Raw genomic sequence first — 22,352 nt, 5'->3', positions numbered from 1 at the left:
TTGGGAAACATTATTCCTGCAGGGTTCCGTAGAAACAAGTTCTGCTTGATACATAGATTAATTTTCGATCTATCGTTTGTGTTATGTAGGAGTAACTCATTGCTCGAAGTTTTCCACGTTTACACGTGACCTTGATAACATGTTTTAATGAATCATGAAGATAACAGGTAAAATGTTAGTAGAGATAATAAGGATTAATGCTCTTCTACCCTCGAGTAGACGTAGAATTATGTATAATTACATCGCTTTTTCTAATTTTCGAAGTGATGAGAGAATAGCCATATTCTTATACAGTCCTTGATCCGTGAACGCATGAATTCACGCAACTTGGTTCTTGCTGGAAAGTATGTACTACTTGACTCTTATTTGGACTGAGCATGAAATGAATGCATTTCATGTTCTCTCTCTCTCTCTCTCTCTCTCTCTATATATATATATATATATGTATATATATATATACATTGTATTTGTTATGCTTCGTCATTTATAGGTAAAAATCCCGCGCTGAATTTCCTGTAATGTTTTTTATTGGACGATTGAAAATAAATTGAATTGTTATTGTGTTTTGACCCCTCTCTTCTCTCCAGGAATCAAGTGTGAAAAGGGTCTGGTCTACAGCGCGTGCCACCCCATGTGCTCAACTACATGCAACGCTCTCTCCTCCAACTCCGTCTGCGAGGACGCATGCGTTGAAGGTTGCGCATGCCCAGACGGGTCCCTCATGACTCCCAACGGCGCATGCGTAGCACCGGAGAATTGCGGCTGCGTCGATCCGGACACGGGCAAGAGATTTGGCCCGGGCGAGAGAATCGAGAAGGGATGTGGAGGCTGGTGAGTTCACAGCAGACATAATGCTCTGTTTTAACAGACCTTACCCCGACAACGTCGGGACAATGTCTGGAGAACAAAATTCTTCACCTCGGGCAATAAAACTGCACAAGAGAGCGAGGGGTACGTTCTTATTATTAATAAGCAGACACACATCAAAGACTTTATCAGGGTAGTTTTCTATAAACAACCTACCCCTACATGGGCGAAGGGGCCTTTGTATCTAAGGAATGTTACCACGAGAGCGTTTTAACAGAAGGGTTGCCGCCTACTTGCCTGAGTAATGTTGGGGTGATACGGGGCAATTACCCTAGCTGCCTAGGGTAGAATTTGGTAAAAATTACCGCAACAACGACGCAGCAACAATATCTTTAATACGGGCACCGTTTCAACAGGCAGGGTTATGAAAAAGAGAGAGGTTGTCCGGACATTGTTGCGGTAACTCTGGTTTGAACGGTTCTGTTGAAACGGGGATAAAGATAGTTTGTACAGATGAAATTAGCTCTCAATGTCATTATAGGAAGCTTACCATCTCAGCCACTACATATTGTCTGTTCTATGTATTATCTATCATAATGTAACACCTTTATTTTGTAGTTGAGTGTTATTCGATGGCGTATTGGCGGTGTTACATTGGTAATGTTTTCTCGACATACAGCTCCACAGAAGAGACCAAGAGACCAGTTCATGTACATGTGCAATCCAGGCTCTTTATTTATTCGAAGAAATATTCACTTCGGAATATGACAGCAATTATGATAACGGTGATAATACCCCAGGCGACGATGGAATATGCCAGATTTAACAGATACAATATTCAATGTAATAGGTGTAATAGGTACTCCCTATCCGACGGCCATATATCGCCCCTAAAGAGGGATAGCAAGGGAGACCAACGCTATGTGTCTTTACCCGAAGAGGGTGAACGAGAGAACTCCTTTCCAAAAGCACATGGTCACTTTTATAATACATGTATACTAGAAGGAGGGGTTTAATCTACAATATTCAAAATAGAGAGATTGAAATTATAATAAAACAAAGGTGTAGGTTAATAGTGACCACTGTCAATCCATGGGTCACTGACACCAATGACTCACATATTACATGATGGGGATGATGGGGGGAGAAACTTAGCACTGGTAGACAATGGGGAGACAGGTTATCCAGAAATGTTTATGGGAGAGGATAGGCTCCTAGGGAGGTAGGGTGTGTGGACTGACCACAGGATGTGATGACCGGTCGAGTTGGACAAAATTCTGAGAATAACAATGAAGGAGTTTTCCCTCATGTCTGTAGTGGTTGAAGCTTGGGTTCGAAGCAACAACACTCTTCCATTTGATATATTACAATAATATGACATTAGTCGGATTTTTTTCTTTAGAAAATTACTTGCTTATGGTTGGCTTGTAGTTTCTTTGCTTACTGTTGACTCTTCCTTATAACTATAAGGAACACAATTAGGCTAGTGGAAGCGCTTTGTTTCGTAAAATCGAAAGTTAGTCAATCACGGTGAAAAGTTGGCGATCCTTGATATTTTGATCGTGTTTTCAACACAGTACCTGCAAATTGGGCGCCTGGGTGTGCGAGGAGCTGGATTGTCCGCAGAGCGCATGCGGGATGAACGAAGATTACGTCCGATGCGTCAGTCCCTGCGTCAAGACCTGCGCCAATATGCACGAGTTCGAGGATTGCTCGGCCGCCACCTGCTACGGTGGATGCGCCTGTACCGAGTTCACGGTGTGGAACGGAACCAGCTGCGTGCTGCCGACCAGCTGCCCGTGCCACCACGGCGGACACAGTTACGAGGAGGGTGACGTCATCCAGACGGACGAGTGCCACTCGTGGTGAGTTTGGAAGGCATCTAGCCTGTCTGTGTATGGAACGCCAAATATGGTTGTACGTTCTGACTCTGAGTGAATACAAATGTGGACGTTGTAAACAGTGCTGCATTCTTAAATGCATCAATGGATGATTTTACTTTGTGATATGTCGATATCAAACGGCGAATTAGATTTACATATTATAACAGTCATCAACGGTTATATTCGAGAATGTGATTTTAAATACCAAAGAATGTTTAAAGATGTTTAAACTTGTAAAAAGAACATTCCTCAATATTATGGCAAAGACTGTTATTTACGTTGAGGATTCCGTCGTGGAATAATTCAGTGACACTAGATTATGTACTATCAATGAAAATTTGTCCATGTCTGTGTAATATTTTCACTAATATGTTTATTGATTGTAGCAAAATAAAAAAGACGGTTATTGTACTCACAACTGTAGCATTCGGTATGGCCGGTACACGAGATACGTCATTTCGTCGTTCTCAGAGGCTGTTGTCGTTTGCATATTCATGATGTCTACGAAACACAATGGCCCGAATTCACGAAGGTGGTACAAATGAAACTATGGTTTAAATCATGGACAATTTGTATGGAGCGCCAAGTGTCGCATGGCCTATGAAATGAATGATTCATTAACGAAATAGGCCATGCGACACTTGGCGCTCCATACAAATTGTCCATGGTTTAAACCATAGTTTCAATTGCACCACCTTCGTGAATTCGGGCCAGTGGATTCTTCACCTGTCAAAGGATGTAGGCCAATATACATACTGTAAAACACGATATTTTCGCTGCATGATATTTTCGCGAATGGGAGCTGACGGCCTTATTCGCAGCATGAAATTTTCGCGAGTTGCGTCTAACATTTAATGTAGACAAGATCTTCAGCATGCATTTTAATTTCGTGAAACTCGGCTCTCGTGAAATTCGCGAAATTAGCATGCACGCGAACATTCCTCGTTTTGCAGGGTATAATGTCTTGAATGGATGTAAATTGTTCCTATATGGTACGTGTTTGTGGGTTTGTTCTTATTTGCAGCACTTGTGAAAACAGCAAGTGGAAATGCAGGGAGAACCATTGTCATGGTATGTTTAATAATAACGAGCTATCTTTGTTTTTAGATAGGGTCCCTCACTGCAGAGGAGGCTAGTTTAGTTTATTCCAACCTTCATCAATGTTCATGTAAATAGATCCTTTTGGGTATATATTGAGTGTGTATATTGTATTACTTAGACGTCAAATGCTGTGTGTCCGAAAAGCGTACACATACTTTTTCTCTCACTTTACTTTCGTTGAGAAAAAAGTTTACATTTTACGTATTTCTGTTTTTGTTTTGATATGATGAAATACATGTATAAAATGTGATCTTGAAGCGAAAGCTGAATTGATTGAGTTTTCACTAGTATTCCTTGGTCAGTTTTCTTTACTTGTTTATCTGAATACAACTATTCCGTTTAGTGTGACGAACTCAGAGTTATTACTATCTTGACCAGTATTTATCTGTTTTATTTTGTGTCATACAGTGGTTAGTCGATTTATAATACTACGAAAAGCAGCCATAATACACTCTACGACGGTGTGAATGGAGAACGAATATTTCCATGTAGAAAAGGGTGAGGAGAAAAAGAGTCAATGTGCCCTTTACACGAAGCCATTGAGGAAATGGTCATGCGCCCTGCCTGATTATCACGACATTTTAAATTATGCCTACGTGCCCAACAACCTTTCAGCAATGTAACTATATCAATAGTCATTCAGCAGTACAAATTTTCAATAAAAACTGCAAAATATTATTCGTCAATGCTTTCATGTGCCTGTTTTCTGAAACGTGATGATTATTAGGCGTGTGTACGGCTTGGGGCGACCCTCACTACAAGACATTCGACGGTAAGCTCTTCGACTTCCAGGGCGACTGCGACTACGTGTTGGTGACCGACAGCGTCAGCCAGGCGTCCGGAATCGCTTTCTTCCACGTCGTCATTGGCAACATCCCGTGCGGAACCAGCGGCGTCACTTGCACCAAGTCTATCACCTTTACTATCGGTGAGGGCGGTCTTTGCAACTGTATGAGACAAAAACACACAAAGCTTTTATGAGTCTGTCGTAAGGAGTTAATGACGATATGTATTCTCATAGCAAACTAACAAATTAATCTTTGAGATCTCTTAAAACTGTGTCAGTGAAATTTTTCACTTCTTACCAGCTGTTTCTGCGATGGAACTCGACTACAGGGCTTTTTGTTTTATTCGAATTGTACTTCATGTGGAAGTGATGTCTAGTTGCTTTCTCAATGGCAAATTATAACTTGTATTTCTTAGGTTATTTCAACGTAGACTGATTGAAAATTTAAACGAATTCATAATTTATTTTTTTCTCTTTGAAAGAAACTTTGAAAAAGTAATATATGAATCATTATCATGTCATAGGAGAAAATAATGTCGATTTCTTTGTAGTTTTTCAGCACCATTTCTTATATCAGGAAACATTTTCCCCACGTCATACTCATCACAATAGTCGCTGAGTTTCGTATTTTCAACAGCACGGATTTTTTTTTCTCAATCTTCAATTCTTTCATCAAAACCATTTATCCTTACGCATATACGTCCTCCTACAGGAACCGGTGAGAATCAGGAAAAGTTGCAGCTGGTCCGAGGCAAGCCCGTTCCGCAGTCAGCCGGTTCATTCCAGATCAGTCTGGTTGGCTCGCACGTCTACGTTCACACCCAAATCGGCGTGACTCTGATCTGGGATCAGGGCACATGGATTCAGGTCAAGATCGATCCCATGTACAAAGGAAAGGTACGAAGGTTGTCTGGAGGTGTAACCATCTTGATAAGTATCATTATTGCAGTATCCCTCCCCGACATCCTTTTCCTTCTTCTAAATCCTATTACTATTATGATTATGATTACGATTACGATTGTGATTATTATTATTGCATTGTTATTACAATGCATTTCTATGATGTTCATCGTTGTCTTTATCATTTGTAAGTTTTGTGTTGTTATTGCTGCTGGGACTGCCATCAGAGCTCACGTCCGCGGAAGTTCAACATCATGGGGAAGTTCAGCTTTCGTTGGAATTTAAAGGCACTTTTCTTGTTAAGACTGTTCTTAAATCTTGAATGCCCATCTGACGATACTTAGAAGTTGACCAATGAGATTGACCAATATTAGAGATGGGACAAGGAAACATCACGATGAGAATCGTGCATTTATTCCCTTGATAGATTGTTGATTATTAGTGTGAAACTCAATTTCACGAGATCACCGCAGGAAATGTCGTTCATTTTGTCCTTGCCTTGTTTTGTATATGCCGACGTTAGGTTGGCGGTCTCTGCGGAAACTTCAATGACCTGGTCAGTGACGACTTTCTGTCCCCTGCCGGGGGTCTGCCCGAGACTTCGTCCATCGACTTTGGTAACAGCTGGAAGGTAAGGGTATTGTTATTCATTATCATTAAAAAACTATCCTTTTTTTAACCGATTGATATGAAAGCACCGACGTTTTCCTTCATGTTTCATGTCTGGTGAACACAATTGTTAGAAAATTGAGCAAAAACAAGAATTAAAGAACAACAATGAAGAAGTACATAAAAGTTCTTAACTTCATTATCATCGCTTGCAATGTGGTTCATATTGTCCAAATACTCCCATGGAAGTATTCAGGCATTCTCGCATGTTGTCATAGTGTCAAACTTTGAATGCCACAGACTAGTTTCAAGGGCGTTGTTTTGAAACACACGTAATAAAACTTCCCAAGACATTGAATTCATCTCAGGAAATAATATATTCCACGCGTTCCAGATTTACGATGATGCTACAGAGGGTACCATTAGAAAGAACAAGTGATATTGATTAGCACTTAATTATTACACGTAGTCTGGTTGATTACTTGAGGAAATAAGAGATATCATTGCGTGACTTACATGTGTCTTTACTGTCCCAGCTAGTTGTCAATCGAATCTCTCCTTGAGCGTTGAGGGCTTGTCTTCTTAATGTCATTGTTGGCCCTCTCGGTAGAGAGTGCTGCGACAAGCAGCAACAAGTGCTGCAACAAGCCTAATTGGTATGTCTCATTTCCTGCAGGTCCATGAGTACTGCCCTCGCCCGTCGCACCTCCTCCATCCGTGCATCCAAAACCCGTTCCGTCGGGCCTGGGCCATGCGGCAGTGCAGCGTCCTCAAGTCGGAGCTCTTCGCGCCCTGCCACTGCGAGGTGAGCTACCTGCCGTACTACACACGATGCGTTTACGACACGTGCGGCTGTGACTACGGCGGGGACTGCGAATGCCTGTGCACGGCAATCTCGACGTACGCGCAGGAATGTAACGCGCACGGCGTGCCTATCAAATGGCGCTCCAATGACCTCTGCCGTAAGTTTGATTGATTGATTGATTGATTTTATTGTTCCACATCTCAAAACATCAAACATGATACGATCGATTGAACATAAGATTGAACATAGCGTCGTAATTACAAAGAATACAAGAGAAGACAATTTAACAAACATGAAATGTTGGGACCTACTAAAAAGCAAAGCTTGTAATGTGTAGGTCCCTGTATATATGAAAGTGTTGGTCTTCTTAAACAACCTAGTAAAGAAAACTATGAAAGGAAAGGAAGGGACGTTGAGGAAAGTTGAGTCCAAAGAGCCTTTCCCGCGTAAAGTGAGTGTATACTGAGAAAAATGTCTTTGGTTGAGTCCCAGTTGTAAAGAATCGTTGCATCCTACAACTGTCCTAGCTTGTGATCAGAGCGGCAGAAGATGCAATTTCTTTATTACGTCATTTACTTTAAATTGTACTGAAGAGAGATAGAGAAAAAACACATACGCACGTGAATTCATAAATTTGTACCGTTTTCATGCTTGTTACCGTTTATCTCTACATCACAATCTAAATTCTCAAGAAAATCATGCTAGATGAATAGACATTATATTTCATGATTTGTCATGTTTCTGCAGCCATCCAGTGCGACGGATGCCGAGAGTACGACCCTTGCATTCCCGTATGCAACGTGTGCGGCCACGAGGACCGTTGGGACGAGAACGGAGAATGCCCAGACACCTGCGTGGAAGGTTGCAGCTGCCCCGACGGTCAGTTCCACCAGGATGGGGAGTGCGTGGAGGAGTGTATCACTACCACTCCGTCGACGACCACGGCTTACATCTCCACGACCCCACCCTGGTCGACGACGCCGGAAACAATCACGACACCGCAGTTCGAGATGTGTGAGTGTCATACGGTTTTGTAAGTTTGTACAGGTATAGTTTGCATGGTGTGATCATGTGCGCGAGGATATGTCTTTGCACGGGTAGAAATGAATACAGCTGTATGTTGCTGCAATAATGTTTTTTTTTTTTTTTTTTTTTTTTTTTTTTTTTTTAAACGCTATACTGTTGAATCCTTTATGGCAGGCAAGTGCTCTTGTTTATGTTATTGCTTAGGAATGACAGGATGAATGATTGGAACAATAAAATGACCCATGGGGGAAAAAGCGGACGAAAATTACGATTTATGAACTAAATTGTGAAATCACAGCAGGACAGGGAATGAACTCTTAGAACGTTTTGCTCCCACTTATTGAAGTTATACTTTTTGCGCTACGAAATTTTGTATTTAAAGAGGACTAGAAGTGAAGCATTTCTGGTGTCTAGTCGGCAGTACGCATTCGCTTCATAACCAAGCGGTTGCAAAAATTCAGTCTTCACGTATACTTGTTACAATATCTTTTATGGTTGTTCTTTACATAATGTATTCAGATTAGTTATCCTCAATTTAAATGCTCGAAAACTAACATACATTTGATGAATATTCGAGGATAAAACAATTATAATGCCTGCTAAAAATGAATGAACGTGTCACTCTAGGCATTTGCACCGGCTACGGCGATCCGCACTACGTGGACTTCAACGGTAACCACTTCGATCACCAGGGCATCTGCACGTACATTCTTAGTGAGGAGGCGGCCGATTCACCCGTCTACTCTGTCTATGTTCACAACGTGGAGTGCGCTGAACTCCCGGGAACGTCTTGCACCAAAGACATTGAAATTGTCTATGATGGCTACAGTGTCAAGCTTCTTTCCAGCTTCTCTGCGGACGGGGTAAGGAAACGAAGCTCTGAAAGTTTGGAGTAATGCAGAGGCTGATCCAGAGGGGGCGCACCGGGGGCACGCCCCCTTTACTTTTCGTTAAAAGCAAAAGAAATCAAAAGAAAAAAATGAAAATAAATCCGGAAGTGGCACCAAAAATATTAGTTGCCCCCCCCCCTTTTACAGAATTCCTGGATCCGCCCCTGTAATGGAACGTAAAATGAACTCATCATCTTGAAATTCCCAAAGATTTTTTTTTCTTAAAGGGTTATCACTTTCCAATAGGCAATGTGATCAAAATTCTAGTGGTTGCAAGCTATACCTGGTAATAAAACGAAACGATAACGATAACGATAGCCATATAGGAGCTGAAGAGATAGATTGAGCTAGCGTTATGTAAACTCGAGTCGTTCAGTGTAAAAGTGCCATAACATGCATGATATTTGCAGATTGACAGCAATAGGTCATAGCCTTTGTAAAAATCTTCACATTGAGGCGACATGTCTTATTTCTAGTGTCTTCACAATGAGAAGACACTAAAAATAAGAGTTTGACTGGCGACAGTTCTTTGGTATTGTAGAATGTGTGTTGACATTACCCAATCGAGATCATGATAAAAAAGAGACAGTAGAAAGAAATGTTCATTTCGTCGTGTTGAACTATGGACACCAAGTAAAACAGGTCCACGAGCTAAACACTAAGCAAAATATGCCTGGGGTAATTTAGCCCGTGAACCTTGTAGCTCGCGGGCCTATTTTGACTCGATGTCGTCACTGTAGTCATGCGCCTGAATCGTTTACATACAGTAATACTAGTAGTGCATAACTCGTGGGCTGTATGACTCGTGGGTGTCTAACTCGTGACGTATACCATTTTCAGCACCCAGGTTTACAACGCTTTGATCAATTAAACTCGCTTTTGTTTTCTCTTGCTTTCCCTGCTACTTCAAACACAATACGCGCGCGCCCACTCACAAACACACACACACACACACACACACACACACATATACGCACACACAATGCTGACTGCAGGCTCCTCTAGTTGTTGTGGATGATATTCCGTACAAGGCACCAGTGGACTTTCTCCCGTCTTTCCAAGTCATTTGCGTGGGTCTTGACATTATCTACCAGGCTCCTGAAATTGGCCTGGAGGTTCGATTTGTGCCCTGGACGAATTACTATTTCAGCGTAGAAGTGCCAAAGGCGCGATTCTACGACAGCACCTTTGGGCTTTGCGGTAAGCAGATTGTACCTTTTGGTAGTGGAAGCTGGGTTGGACCTTTTCTTGTTTTTCCCTCAGACTGTATGTTTGTGTTCATGTTTAACATTGACTTTAGAGAGAAGAAGGGGCGGGAACTGTTATGTTGGGCTGATCGTTAAAGATTGATTTTATGCAGTTTTGTGTGTGTCGTAGTTTGAATTCAGTTGTCTAAAGACGCTTAATTGTTTGTTTGTTTTTTGTTTTTTGTTTTTTGTTTTTGCTGTGTTTTGTTTTGGTCTATTGTTTTTGTTTTGACCAGGGGGTGGATTTTGCATTCACGTTCATATAACACATAGAAATAAACATGATAATACAGGTTTCTATATCTGAAAGGTTCTGAGTAATCGCTCTGTAGACTTGTAACCGTAAGGCGACATTTGACGAATACACTCAGTTTTTTACAGTTTTCCATAATGGCCAGAAGAGATTCGGTTATCTTGTCGCGTTAATACCTGCAGTTTCTCTACAATTTCAATGTTATTTCAATAATATTTATTTTAAAGATGAATTGTTAAACTTAACTTGGGGTGACTCCGTGTGACATTCTCTCTGTAAATTTCGAAAACAAAACATTTTGGTTTCATCTTTAAGGCAATGACAAAAAAAACCCCTAGAAGAACGAGGGAATGGAGTCAAATGTAAAGAAAGTGATGGTTTTTGTTATCGTTTTTTGTTTCGTTATTCAACGCACTCAACGATTTGCAATATCGATCGAATGTCTGAACGATATGCGATACCAATCGACTACAGGAAACTGCGGGAAAAACGAAACCACGTGCGAAACTGACAACAACTGTTGCGACCACGTGTACCCACCCGAGGACAGGGACAAGTGTGGCTGCGACGAAACCGTCACTCCCTGCCCGCCAGACGAGGAAACCTGGGACTGGTGCCGAGCTATCTACACGGGGCCCGGGTTCAAGAGATGCCACGACGTGGTCGATCCAGCCCCGTACTTCATCAACTGTCTCTACGACAACTGTTTCGCCGACAACCCCAACTGCTGGTCGTTCGAGGCCTACGCCACGGAGTGTGCCAACCAGGGGGTGTGTTTGGACTGGAGGCAGGATGACTTTTGTCGTAAGTAACCAATAAAAACAATAAACAAAAATAATCTCACAAACCGAAGCACCTTATCTCATCCATACCCTCTATACCGTAGTGCGCGCAAGTAGCATGTAGGCCTACCAGCGAATTCTACATAATTTTCCAAAGTTTCTGTAAAATCATTCAGTTGGCCTCTACAAAATCAGTGTGGATGATCATGTCAAAGTTGTTACGTAATAGATAAGATTTATTCGCGATAACCCTATGAATTTGGTGCCAGTATCTTTGCATTTCATATCGACTCTCAATCGTAGAAGATTTCTTTAATTACTTTATCATTTTAAATATCGTTAAGATAAAGAAATGGACTCTCATTACTGTTATATATATATATATATATATATATATATATATATATATATATATAATACTAAGGCTTTGGTCATTTGTGCCATTTCGCTCTACTTTTTTTTTTTTTTTTCACTGAGAAGACAGTGTTTCACAGACTAATATTTTGTACCCGGGAACCAGAATTGTCCTTTGTGATGCGCTTCTATGTTGTCAAACAAGCTGTTTGGAATTCACACTTTTTTTTTTTTGCATTTGTCAAAGAAAATGAGAGGAAAGGATAAAACCCACAGAAATAAATAAAATACGGCTTCAAGTAGACGCTGATTGACGGTGACAATCAAAAGTTAAATATTTTAGTCCTATTTATATTTTGTCGTCCACTTTATTTCATACCCCCGCCGAACTAAGTTATATGGGGTACATAGACGCGAGAGGTCGTATGGGCGGTCGGTGTGATGCAAATGCTGCATATCAAAGTTTTTTCTCCAGTGTTCAACCGCTTGAAGAGAAATTCGGCACATGTGTTGAGCTCCATGTAAAATTATGCACACAAATTTGTAGAGAATACTGGAAAGTGTGTTGCCATGGTAACAGCGCATCATGTCCCAAAACGAGGACAAAAAATCTTGAAGATGGAACTTCTCTATGTGCTAAGCAATTTAGATCCAGTTAAGCACACTTGTTGGACTTGACGCAAAGTTGTGTAGGATTAATTTGTAAGAGGATCAAAAAGTGTGTTGCCATGGTAACAGTACTTTATGGTCCCAAAGTCAGAAAAAAAAGCCTTGCAGACTGAAATTCTTAACTTTGTAAGCGATTAAAATGAAAAAAGTTTGGCACACCTGGTGATTTTGAAGTAAAGTTGTGCAGACAAACATTTCAATAGTGGCGGGAAGTGTGTTGCCATGGTAACAGCCAATTAATTACTGTTATCATTTATCATTCAAGGAATAATACCAGTAAAGCAGGGTTAGTCATTTTTCAATGAGTATTCATCTACGTTGTCATTTGTCCTAATCTGTACAGCGATGGACTGCGAGGAACCCTTTGAGTACCGCCAGTGCGTGTGCCCTGCATTCCCATATGGCTGCGACCCACTCGATCCGAGACACGGCGAAAGGCGCTGCCCGACGGAGCCAGTCAGCGGTTGCTTCTGTCCCGTAGGAACAAGGCCTGTGGGTGACACATGTGTACCTTGCTGTAAGTCCATCCCTCTTACTGAATGAAACAACCACACGGTACTAACACATGAAAGACCAATTTAATGTATACATCTTGATGAGAACAAATAGTGTCCTTTATTCTTTTGCTGTGTTTCTCCAGTCCGTCTTGTTTTCATTTAATTGCGATTTTTTTCTGAGTAGAGCGAAAGTGAATTTTCATGTTTTTTTTTGACGATATCAAAGGAAAATTGTGAGGACATTAACTTATCAAATCAACCTTTTAAAAAATTCATATAATCAACCGCTCGAGAATTGTTTGGCAAAGATTGCCAAAAAATCACCATTCATAACTCTTCTAAAAACTGTCTTAATTTGATCATATTTCTACCGTTATGATAAATAAAATTTTACTTTTTTTTTACAGACAAAAATAGTAATCGGTTATTGCCCTTAGCATTCCTGTCATGACCACCTGTATCTACCCCCGTTATATCCAATGTCAGTGGCAAAGAGTATCAAATTGATGATGTCGCTGTGTTTGGTTATAGCTTGGGTTGCAGGGACCAGGGGCGAGAATAACCATTCAGGCCAGGTGAGGTTGATTAGAACCAGTTCCCATGGCGATGAGTGGCTGTTACATCACACTAGTACGCTACTTTGCAGTGGTGTACCCCAGAGGTTAAAGGCATAATTTGCCATTTGCAGATGAAACAAAAACCCAACATAAGTTGTTGTTCATTTTCCATCTGTGAAGATGGCTGGATAGCCCATATTCAGCTACACTAAGCTGGTCTTCCATGGGGTCCAGTTGGTTGTGGGGTGGGACCACTTCACCGGGTTAGACACCCTGCTCTTTACGATGAATGAATGAAGCGGGATCTTTTACGTGCATGAGCTGTGACTCTCTCATACACGGGACCTCCATTTTATGTCCTATCCGAGGGATAGTGCTTTAAAATAGTCTTTAAATAGTCTTTAATAGTCTTTAAATAGTCTTTAAATTTGAGTTAGGATTATAAACAACACTGTAAAAATTTGAATCGGGGAAATCGATGTTAAATGTGGTTAAACATACAAAGTGTGAACAATTTATGATAAGAATGTTTCAAATCTAAACTGTCACAGTTACGATTTGTTGAGAAAATACAAATATCGCCCTTACATTTTAGGCTCTGTCGCGAAGATTTTATATGATAGAATGTTTTGTGGCACAACAAGCCAACACATGTGCATTAAATGTCATATCTTAATTTTTTAAATCACTTTGTCCAATGATAAACATGACCTTTAATGAGTTTCTTTACTTTTCTCTATTTCCAATGTCACAGCGACACCAACTGTACCCACAACAACTCCGCCAAGAGATCGTAAGTTGAAGCATTTAGATGATTCCCTCATCCCATCTAATTTCTCGTTTTATGTTATTTTGTGTTTAACGGCATGTCAAACAAATAATGTATCGTATATATATATATATGTATATATATATATATATATATATATATATATATATATCATATATACATTGTATTTATATCTTTCATTAATGAAGATGATCCTGTTCACTGATTGGTTTATACATACATGTGACTAAGAATAACAATGCTCTGTTAAAGACAAATGTGGCTGACGTCAAAATGCATTGCATAGTTATGTATACACTGTGTTATTAAATTATTCAAGTGACGTCATATGCCACAGTTATCGATAGCGTGTGCAAAGTCGTATTGGTATCGGTATCATCTATGAGGTATTAGGCGAGACCATTTGTGTAAGATATCGTCCACTGCCATCGGTACTCTAATCATCCTTCCTACTGCGAAGTTATGTGTGTACAAAAACAAGCAAACACAACAACCCAATGAGAGATATCTATTGTAAGTTATAACATTATGTAATATTTTTCTAAAGATTCGTTTAAGGATATAAAACAAATATATCGTGCATTATTTCAATCCTATAGTAAAATTATGGATCCTCGGTGACAAGAAGAGCATCCATTTCCTACTATTGCACGCACCTAAAAAAAGAGAGAAAATAATAGTGCTAATCTTAACATCACCTTGGAATCAATCAGTTTACTAGAGGCTCACAGTGCATGGTATATTTCTTTATCTGTTTATCATAATTATAGGAGAATGAATCCAGTACGTGGGATAATCCCAAAATATGTTGACACACACGCATACAATATAGCAGACGGTGATAAACCTCTCACGAATACGATCTTTAAGAACTCGCCTGACTTTATGAACACAGTCCGTATATTATTGTTTCAAAAGCCTTCCCCTCGACAGAATTATGAATTCTTCAAGAAGATTCCACCAGCATCTAGACTTACATTGTATTTGATAATCAATAGTGACTCATCTACTGACACGCTTTGTCCATACAGCTTTGGACTCCTCTACCATATTGCCACCTTACACACAAACATACTATGCAATCAGGAGGAAATTACCTTTACACATGCTTTATGGGTATCCTCGAAAACGTAAACGTCTAGCGTGTTGTTTCCTATGTTCCCATATTTGATGTATTTTACATCATTAGGGCATGACAGATCAATCAGGGGCGGATCCAGGAATTCCGTAAAGAGGGGGCACGTTTACAAAATTAAAGGGGGGGGGGGGCGCACGCACCCCTCCCCCATTTTTTCTTTTTATTTCTTTTGTTTCAACAAAAAATAAAGGGGGGGGGGCGTGCGCCGGTTGCGGTCCTCCCTGGATCCGCCCCTGATTCAATGATGGTGCCCCTCCGTTTGTTCCTGATTTGGAATAGTTGTATTCGATTGCGAGTTTGGCCATTATAGAAATGAATCGGCTTCAGTAACATTAATAGAACCGTGCACTTATTTCAGTGTCTAATTCCCATCAAAATTGATTACTCCTAAAATACTAAATGAAGGAAACTATTTTGGAACTGGATTCACATGTCTAACCCCATTGTTACAGATAAGCCATGAACGTTGACTTTCATGAAGTTAAGCAAATTATGTCTTTACGGCCAGTTTCCTAACTATAAATTATGTTAGAATATGCTATCACGAATACATCATGCTCATGATGTATTCAACATCTGTAAATATGGGTATTCTTTCTTTTGGATTCTTTTCTCAACCACCAATTTACGAGAGCTTGATTGTCAACATTGTAAGTTTATTTTTTTTTTAATTCACACAAAATATATTCCGATTTCACTTCGTTTGCATTAATCGTAACATGCGCTTTCTAATTTGTTATGCATCGTCGGTATCTTGAATTCAATCCCTGAAACCTTTAATGAAATGGCAACTATAAAACTTGCAGCAAGTTAAAAAAAAACACTCGGTAACTTGCTTCAATAAGGGGCAATTTCATATGTTCAGAGTGTACTTTAGTTCTTCACAAATTCATTTTATACAACAGCTTGCGAGAAATGTCTGAGTTTCTGCGTCTGGACACCTTGGTGCAACGATGAGGCCCCTGGTAGGTTGGCAAGCGATGCTCTTGTGGAAGAGGAACTTCTGTCGGATGTCCAGCACTATCCCGGATTCCCAGCCATCTGCATCATCCGCAGAGACGTGGAATGCCGAACTGTCGACACACATATGTACGCCAACGAGACCGACGACGCTGCAACGTGTGACCCTGACATTGGTCTACAGTGTAGAAATGGTCCTCTGCGTCCCCCTTGTAGGGATTACGAAATAAGGTTCCTCTGTTGTGGTACCACGTGTCCTCCTGCTTGTTGGCCAAAACTAACAACGCCTGAGACTACAACACCACATTCTCCACCACCTACAATTACGTTACCCGAAACAACGACAACAGGAAAACCTCCGACGACAAAGCGACCGCCGGGTAAGGCAATATCATATTGTCCTCAGCTTGACTGATATCAGGAAAAAAATAGAATTCATAGAATACTTTGACATCATTGCATCGCATCCGAATATTAAATGAATTATTAAGCGTGACATACTGAGAGCATATGCAAGATTTAAACCCGGAAATTCAAATCTTTGTTTTTTTTTTATTCTTTCGAGGCAACACTAAAAGCTATCATACTAGTCGAAATGCGATTGTAGGCTTTCCACTAGACCCTCACACAATGTGGTCACTTATCCTAAAGAAAAAATAAAGAAGCCTTTCTTTATGTCCAGGTATTAAAAGAATCCTAAGTGATTTGTTGAATTTGACAAAAACGACATATTGTTTGGTAACCGATTACTTCTCTAAAGATTGAAGGTTTGATTGTAATCAAACATGAAGGACTCATCTATGTCTAAAATAGAAGGTAAAACGATACTTTTGATACAACGTTAACATGTTGCTTGAAATTGAAACATAAAAGGTGTAGAATTAGCTATCGATTATCATTTGATATCAGCTGCTGAACTTGAAATTCAGAAAGGAATTCAAGATTAGCAGCAGACGACAAAAGAGTGAGGAATGACGACAAAAGAGAATTCTTTTGTCGTCAATGGCCTCCGGTGAGAATTCAAGTCTTTGTTATTTGTTGACAGTTCATATATAAAACGTACCTTGATTTGACAGATTGCCACAAATGTTTGAATTTCTGCGTCTGGACACCTTGGTGCAACGATGAGGCCCCTGGTAGGTTGGCAAGCGATGCTCTTGTGGAAGAGGAACTTCTTTCGGACGTTCAGCACCATCCCGGATTCCCAGCCTTCTGCATCATCCGCAGAGACGTGGAATGCCGAACTGTCGGCACTCATATATACGCCAACGAGACCGACGACGCTGCAACGTGTGACCCTGACATTGGTCTGCAGTGCAGAAATGGTCCTCTGCGTCCCCCTTGTAGGGATTACGAAATAAGGTTCCTCTGTTGTGGTACCACGTGTCCTCCTGCTTGTTGGCCAAAACTAACAACGCCTGAGACTACAACACCACATTCTCCACCACCTACAATTACGTTACCCGAAACAACGACAACAGGAAAACCTCCGACGACAAAGCGACCGCCGGGTAAGGCAATATCATATTGTCCTCAGCGTGACTAATCTCAGGAAAAATTAAAAATTCGTAGAATACTTTGACATCATTGCATCGCATCCGAATATTAAATAAATTATTAAGCGTGACATACTGAGAGCATATGCAAGTTTTAAACCCGGAAATTCAAATCTTTGTTTTTTTTTTATTCTTTCGAGCAACAATGAAAGGTATCATTTTAGTCGAAATGCGATCGTACTTTCCACCAGACCCTCACACAATTTGGTTACTTATTCTAAAGAAAAAATAAAGAAGCATTTCTTTATGTCCAGGTATTAAAAGAATCCTAAGTGATTTGTTGAATTAGACAAAAACGACATATTGCTTGGTAACCGATTACTTCTCTAAAGATTGAAGGCTTGATTGTAATCAAACATGAAAGACTCATCTATGTCTAAAATAGAAGGTAAAACGATACTTTTGATACAACGTTAACATGTTGCATGAAATTGAAACAAAAAACGCGTAGAATTAGCTATCGATTATCATGTGATATCAGCTACTGAACTTGAAATTCAGAAAGGAATTCAAGATTAGCAGCTGACGACAAAAGAGTGAGGAATGACGACAAAAGAGAATTATTTTGTCGTCAATGGCCTCCGCCAAGAATTCAAGTCTTTGTCTTTTGTTGACAGTCCCATGTATAAAACGTACCTTGATTTGACAGATTGCCACAAATGTTTGAATTTCTGCGTCTGGACACCTTGGTGCAACGATGAGGCCCCTGGTAGGTTGGCAAGCGATGCTCTTGTGGAAGAGGAACTTCTTTCGGACGTTCAGCACCATCCCGGATTCCCAGCCATGTGCATCATCCGCAGAGACGTGGAATGCCGAACTGTCGACACTCATATGTACGCCAACGAGACCGACGACGCTGCAACATGTGACCCTGACATTGGTCTACAGTGCAGAAATGGTCCTCTGCGTCCCCCTTGTAGGGATTACGAAATAAGGTTCCTCTGTTGTGGTACCACGTGTCCTCCTGCTTGTTGGCCTAAACTAACAACGCCCGAAACTACAACACAACATTCTCCACCAACCAAAACTACCCCCGAAACAACGACAACAGAAAAACCTCCGACAAAGCGACCACCAGGTAATGAATATCATATTGTCTTCACCGTGGCTGATCTCAGGAAGATGTCATATTCATCGAATACCTTTGTATCGTATCCAAATATTGAATGACTTATTAAAGTTTAATAACTGAGAGCATTTGCATATTTTAAAACCGGAAAATCAATTTCATATTTGTTTGTTTGTTTTTCTTCCAAGCAACACTGAAAACAATCATAACATTTGAAATGGCGATCGTACTTTCCTCCGGACCTCCACACAATTTGGTTACCCATCCTAAAGAAAAAGTCAAGAAACCTTTCTTCATGTCCTGGTATTAAAGGAATTCTCAGTGAGTTGATGAATTTGACGAAAACGGAATATCGCTCGTAAACGATTACCTCTTTATTGATTGAAGGCTTGATTGTAATCAAATATAAAAGACTCGTCTATGTCCAAAATAAAAGGTAAAAATATACTTTTGATACAAGGTTAACATGTTGCTTGAAATTGAAACAAAAAACGTGTAGAATTAGCTATCGATTATCATGTGATATCAGCTGCTGATCTTGAAATTCAGAAAGGAATTCAAGATTAGCAGCTGACGACAAAAGAGTGAGGAATGACGACAAAAGATAATTCTTTTGTCGTCAATGGCCTCCGCTGAGAATTCAAGTCTTTGTTATTTGTTGACAGTGCATATATAAAACGTACCTTGATTTGACAGATTGCCACAAATGTTTGAATTTCTGCGTCTGGACACCTTGGTGCAACGATGAGGCCCCTGGTAGGTTGGCAAGCGATGCTCTTGTGGAAGAGGAACTTCTTTCGGACGTTCAGCACTATCCCGGATTCCCAGCCTTCTGCATCATCCGCAGAGACGTGGAATGCCGAACTGTCGACACTCATATGTACGCCAACGAGACCGACGACGCTGCAACGTGTGACCCTGACATTGGTCTGCAGTGCAGAAATGGTCCTCTGCGTCCCCCTTGTAGGGATTACGAAATAAGGTTCCTCTGTTGTGGTACCACGTGTCCTCCTGCTTGTTGGCCAAAACTAACAACGCCTGAGACTACAACACCACATTCTCCACCACCTACAATTACGTTACCCGAAACAACGACAACAGGAAAACCTCCGACGACAAAGCGACCGCCGGGTAAGGCAATATCATATTGTCCTCAGCGTGACTAATCTCAGGAAAAATTAAAAATTCGTAGAATACTTTGACATCATTGCATCGCATCCGAATATTAAATAAATTATTAAGCGTGACATACTGAGAGCATATGCAAGTTTTAAACCCGGAAATTCAAATCTTTGTTTTTTTTTTATTCTTTCGAGCAACAATGAAAGGTATCATTTTAGTCGAAATGCGATCGTACTTTCCACCAGACCCTCACACAATTTGGTTACTTATTCTAAAGAAAAAATAAAGAAGCATTTCTTTATGTCCAGGTATTAAAAGAATCCTAAGTGATTTGTTGAATTAGACAAAAACGACATATTGCTTGGTAACCGATTACTTCTCTAAAGATTGAAGGCTTGATTGTAATCAAACATGAAAGACTCATCTATGTCTAAAATAGAAGGTAAAACGATACTTTTGATACAACGTTAACATGTTGCATGAAATTGAAACAAAAAACGCGTAGAATTAGCTATCGATTATCATGTGATATCAGCTACTGAACTTGAAATTCAGAAAGGAATTCAAGATTAGCAGCTGACGACAAAAGAGTGAGGAATGACGACAAAAGAGAATTATTTTGTCGTCAATGGCCTCCGCCAAGAATTCAAGTCTTTGTCTTTTGTTGACAGTCCCATGTATAAAACGTACCTTGATTTGACAGATTGCCACAAATGTTTGAATTTCTGCGTCTGGACACCTTGGTGCAACGATGAGGCCCCTGGTAGGTTGGCAAGCGATGCTCTTGTGGAAGAGGAACTTCTTTCGGACGTTCAGCACCATCCCGGATTCCCAGCCTTTTGCATCATCCGCAGAGACGTGGAATGCCGAACTGTCGACACTCATATGTACGCCAACGAGACCGACGACGCTGCAACGTGTGACCCTGACATTGGTCTGCAGTGCAGAAATGGTCCTCTGCGTCCCCCTTGTAGGGATTACGAAATAAGGTTCCTCTGTTGTGGTACCACGTGTCCTCCTGCTTGTTGGCCTAAACTAACAACGCCCGAAACTACAACACAACATTCTCCACCAACTAAAACTACCCCCGAAACAACGACAACAGAAAAACCTCCGACAAAGCGACCACCAGGTAATGCAATATCATATTGTCTTCACCGTGACTGATCTCAGGAAGATGTCATATTCATCGAATACCTTTGTATCGCATCCGAATATTGAATGACTTATTAAAGTTTACTAACTGAGAGCATTTGTATATTTTAAAACCGGAAAATCAATTTTGTATTTGTCTGTTTGTTTTTCTTCCGAGCAACACTGAAAACAATCATAACATTTGAAATGGCGATCGTACTTTCCTCCGGACCTCCACACAGTTTGGTTACCCATCCTAAAGAAAAAGTCAAGAAACCTTTTTTCATGTCCTGATATTAAAGGAATTCTCAGTGAGTTGATGAATTTGACGAAAACGGAATATCGCTCGTAAACGATTACCTCTTTATCGATTGAAGGCTTGATTGTAATCAAATATGAAAGACTCGTCTATGTCCAAAATAAAAGGTGAAGATATACTTTTGATACAAGGTTAACATGTTGCTTGAAATTGAAACATAAAAGGTGTAGAATTAACTATCGATTATCATGTGATATCAGCTGTTGATCTTGAGTTTTAGGAAGATTTGAGTATCCTTTTGTTATGAATGGCCTCAGCCGAGGATTCAAGTCTTTGTTATTTGTTGACAGTCCGATCTATGAAACGTACCTTGATTTGACAGATTGCCACAAATGTCTGAATTTCTGCGTCTGGACACCTTGGTGCAACGATGAGGCCCCTGGTAGGTTGGCAAGCGATGCTCTTGTGGAAGAGGAACTTCTGTCGGATGTTCAGCACTATCCCGGATTCCCAGCCTTCTGCATCATCCGCAGAGATGTGGAATGCCGAACTGTCGACACTCATATGTACGCCAACGAGACCGACGACGCTGCAACGTGTGACCCTGACATTGGTCTGCAGTGCAGAAATGGTCCTCTGCGTCCACCTTGTAGGGATTACGAGATAAGGTTCCTCTGTTGTGGTACCACATGTCCTCCTGCTTGTTGGCCAGAACCTACAACTAAGCGAACACCGCCACCTCCTACAACTGTAACATTTATCACGGACAAAACTACGTCTAGACCTCCGACACCACCGCCACCACCTCCACCACCAGGTAATGCAATGGTCTCCTCATTCTGTGTTCACTTATGTGAGGAACAAAAACGCAAATTCATGTAATTTGCCGACATAATTTGCTGCCAAAATGATATTATCCAAAGCCATATCTAGACACACAAAAAATTGTCTTTCTTCTACCGAGTGACATCCCGTAATACATTCGTAACGGTGAAAAGGGCAAAGTGTAAAAAGGAAAGGAGGTTTTATACACTCAAGTATTGCATGAACTTGGAATAGAAGTTCCTATAACCAGCTCTTTTTTACTGGAGGTAAAGGAGGCCCTTTTTTCAAGGGGCGGGGGCTGTGCGAAGGCCAAGAATTTGAGCCTTTGATCA

At 40.6% G+C, this 22,352-nt stretch overlaps 1 protein-coding gene across 1 annotated transcript in view; it reads left to right on the top strand.

Moving 5' to 3' along the window:
- LOC140239809 (uncharacterized) overlaps nucleotides 1-22,352 on the top strand; it is a 95,219-nt gene that overhangs the window by 12,910 nt on the left and 59,957 nt on the right. The window contains 18 exon segments of the mRNA XM_072319631.1: nucleotides 588-831; nucleotides 2,385-2,672; nucleotides 3,715-3,761; nucleotides 4,519-4,719; nucleotides 5,291-5,475; nucleotides 6,002-6,109; nucleotides 6,764-7,049; nucleotides 7,640-7,906; nucleotides 8,546-8,781; nucleotides 9,804-10,008; nucleotides 10,783-11,112; nucleotides 12,457-12,630; nucleotides 16,001-16,435; nucleotides 17,132-17,566; nucleotides 18,261-18,689; nucleotides 19,377-19,811; nucleotides 20,506-20,934; nucleotides 21,578-22,012. Of these exon segments, the coding sequence (XP_072175732.1) occupies nucleotides 588-831; nucleotides 2,385-2,672; nucleotides 3,715-3,761; nucleotides 4,519-4,719; nucleotides 5,291-5,475; nucleotides 6,002-6,109; nucleotides 6,764-7,049; nucleotides 7,640-7,906; nucleotides 8,546-8,781; nucleotides 9,804-10,008; nucleotides 10,783-11,112; nucleotides 12,457-12,630; nucleotides 16,001-16,435; nucleotides 17,132-17,566; nucleotides 18,261-18,689; nucleotides 19,377-19,811; nucleotides 20,506-20,934; nucleotides 21,578-22,012 (5,169 nt within the window).

The sequence above is a fragment of the Diadema setosum genome, chromosome 16 (genome assembly GCF_964275005.1).
Source record: "Diadema setosum chromosome 16, eeDiaSeto1, whole genome shotgun sequence".
In the NCBI taxonomy this organism is placed as follows: domain Eukaryota; kingdom Metazoa; phylum Echinodermata; class Echinoidea; order Diadematoida; family Diadematidae; genus Diadema; species Diadema setosum.
This window is presented reverse-complemented; position numbering and strand designations above follow the sequence as displayed.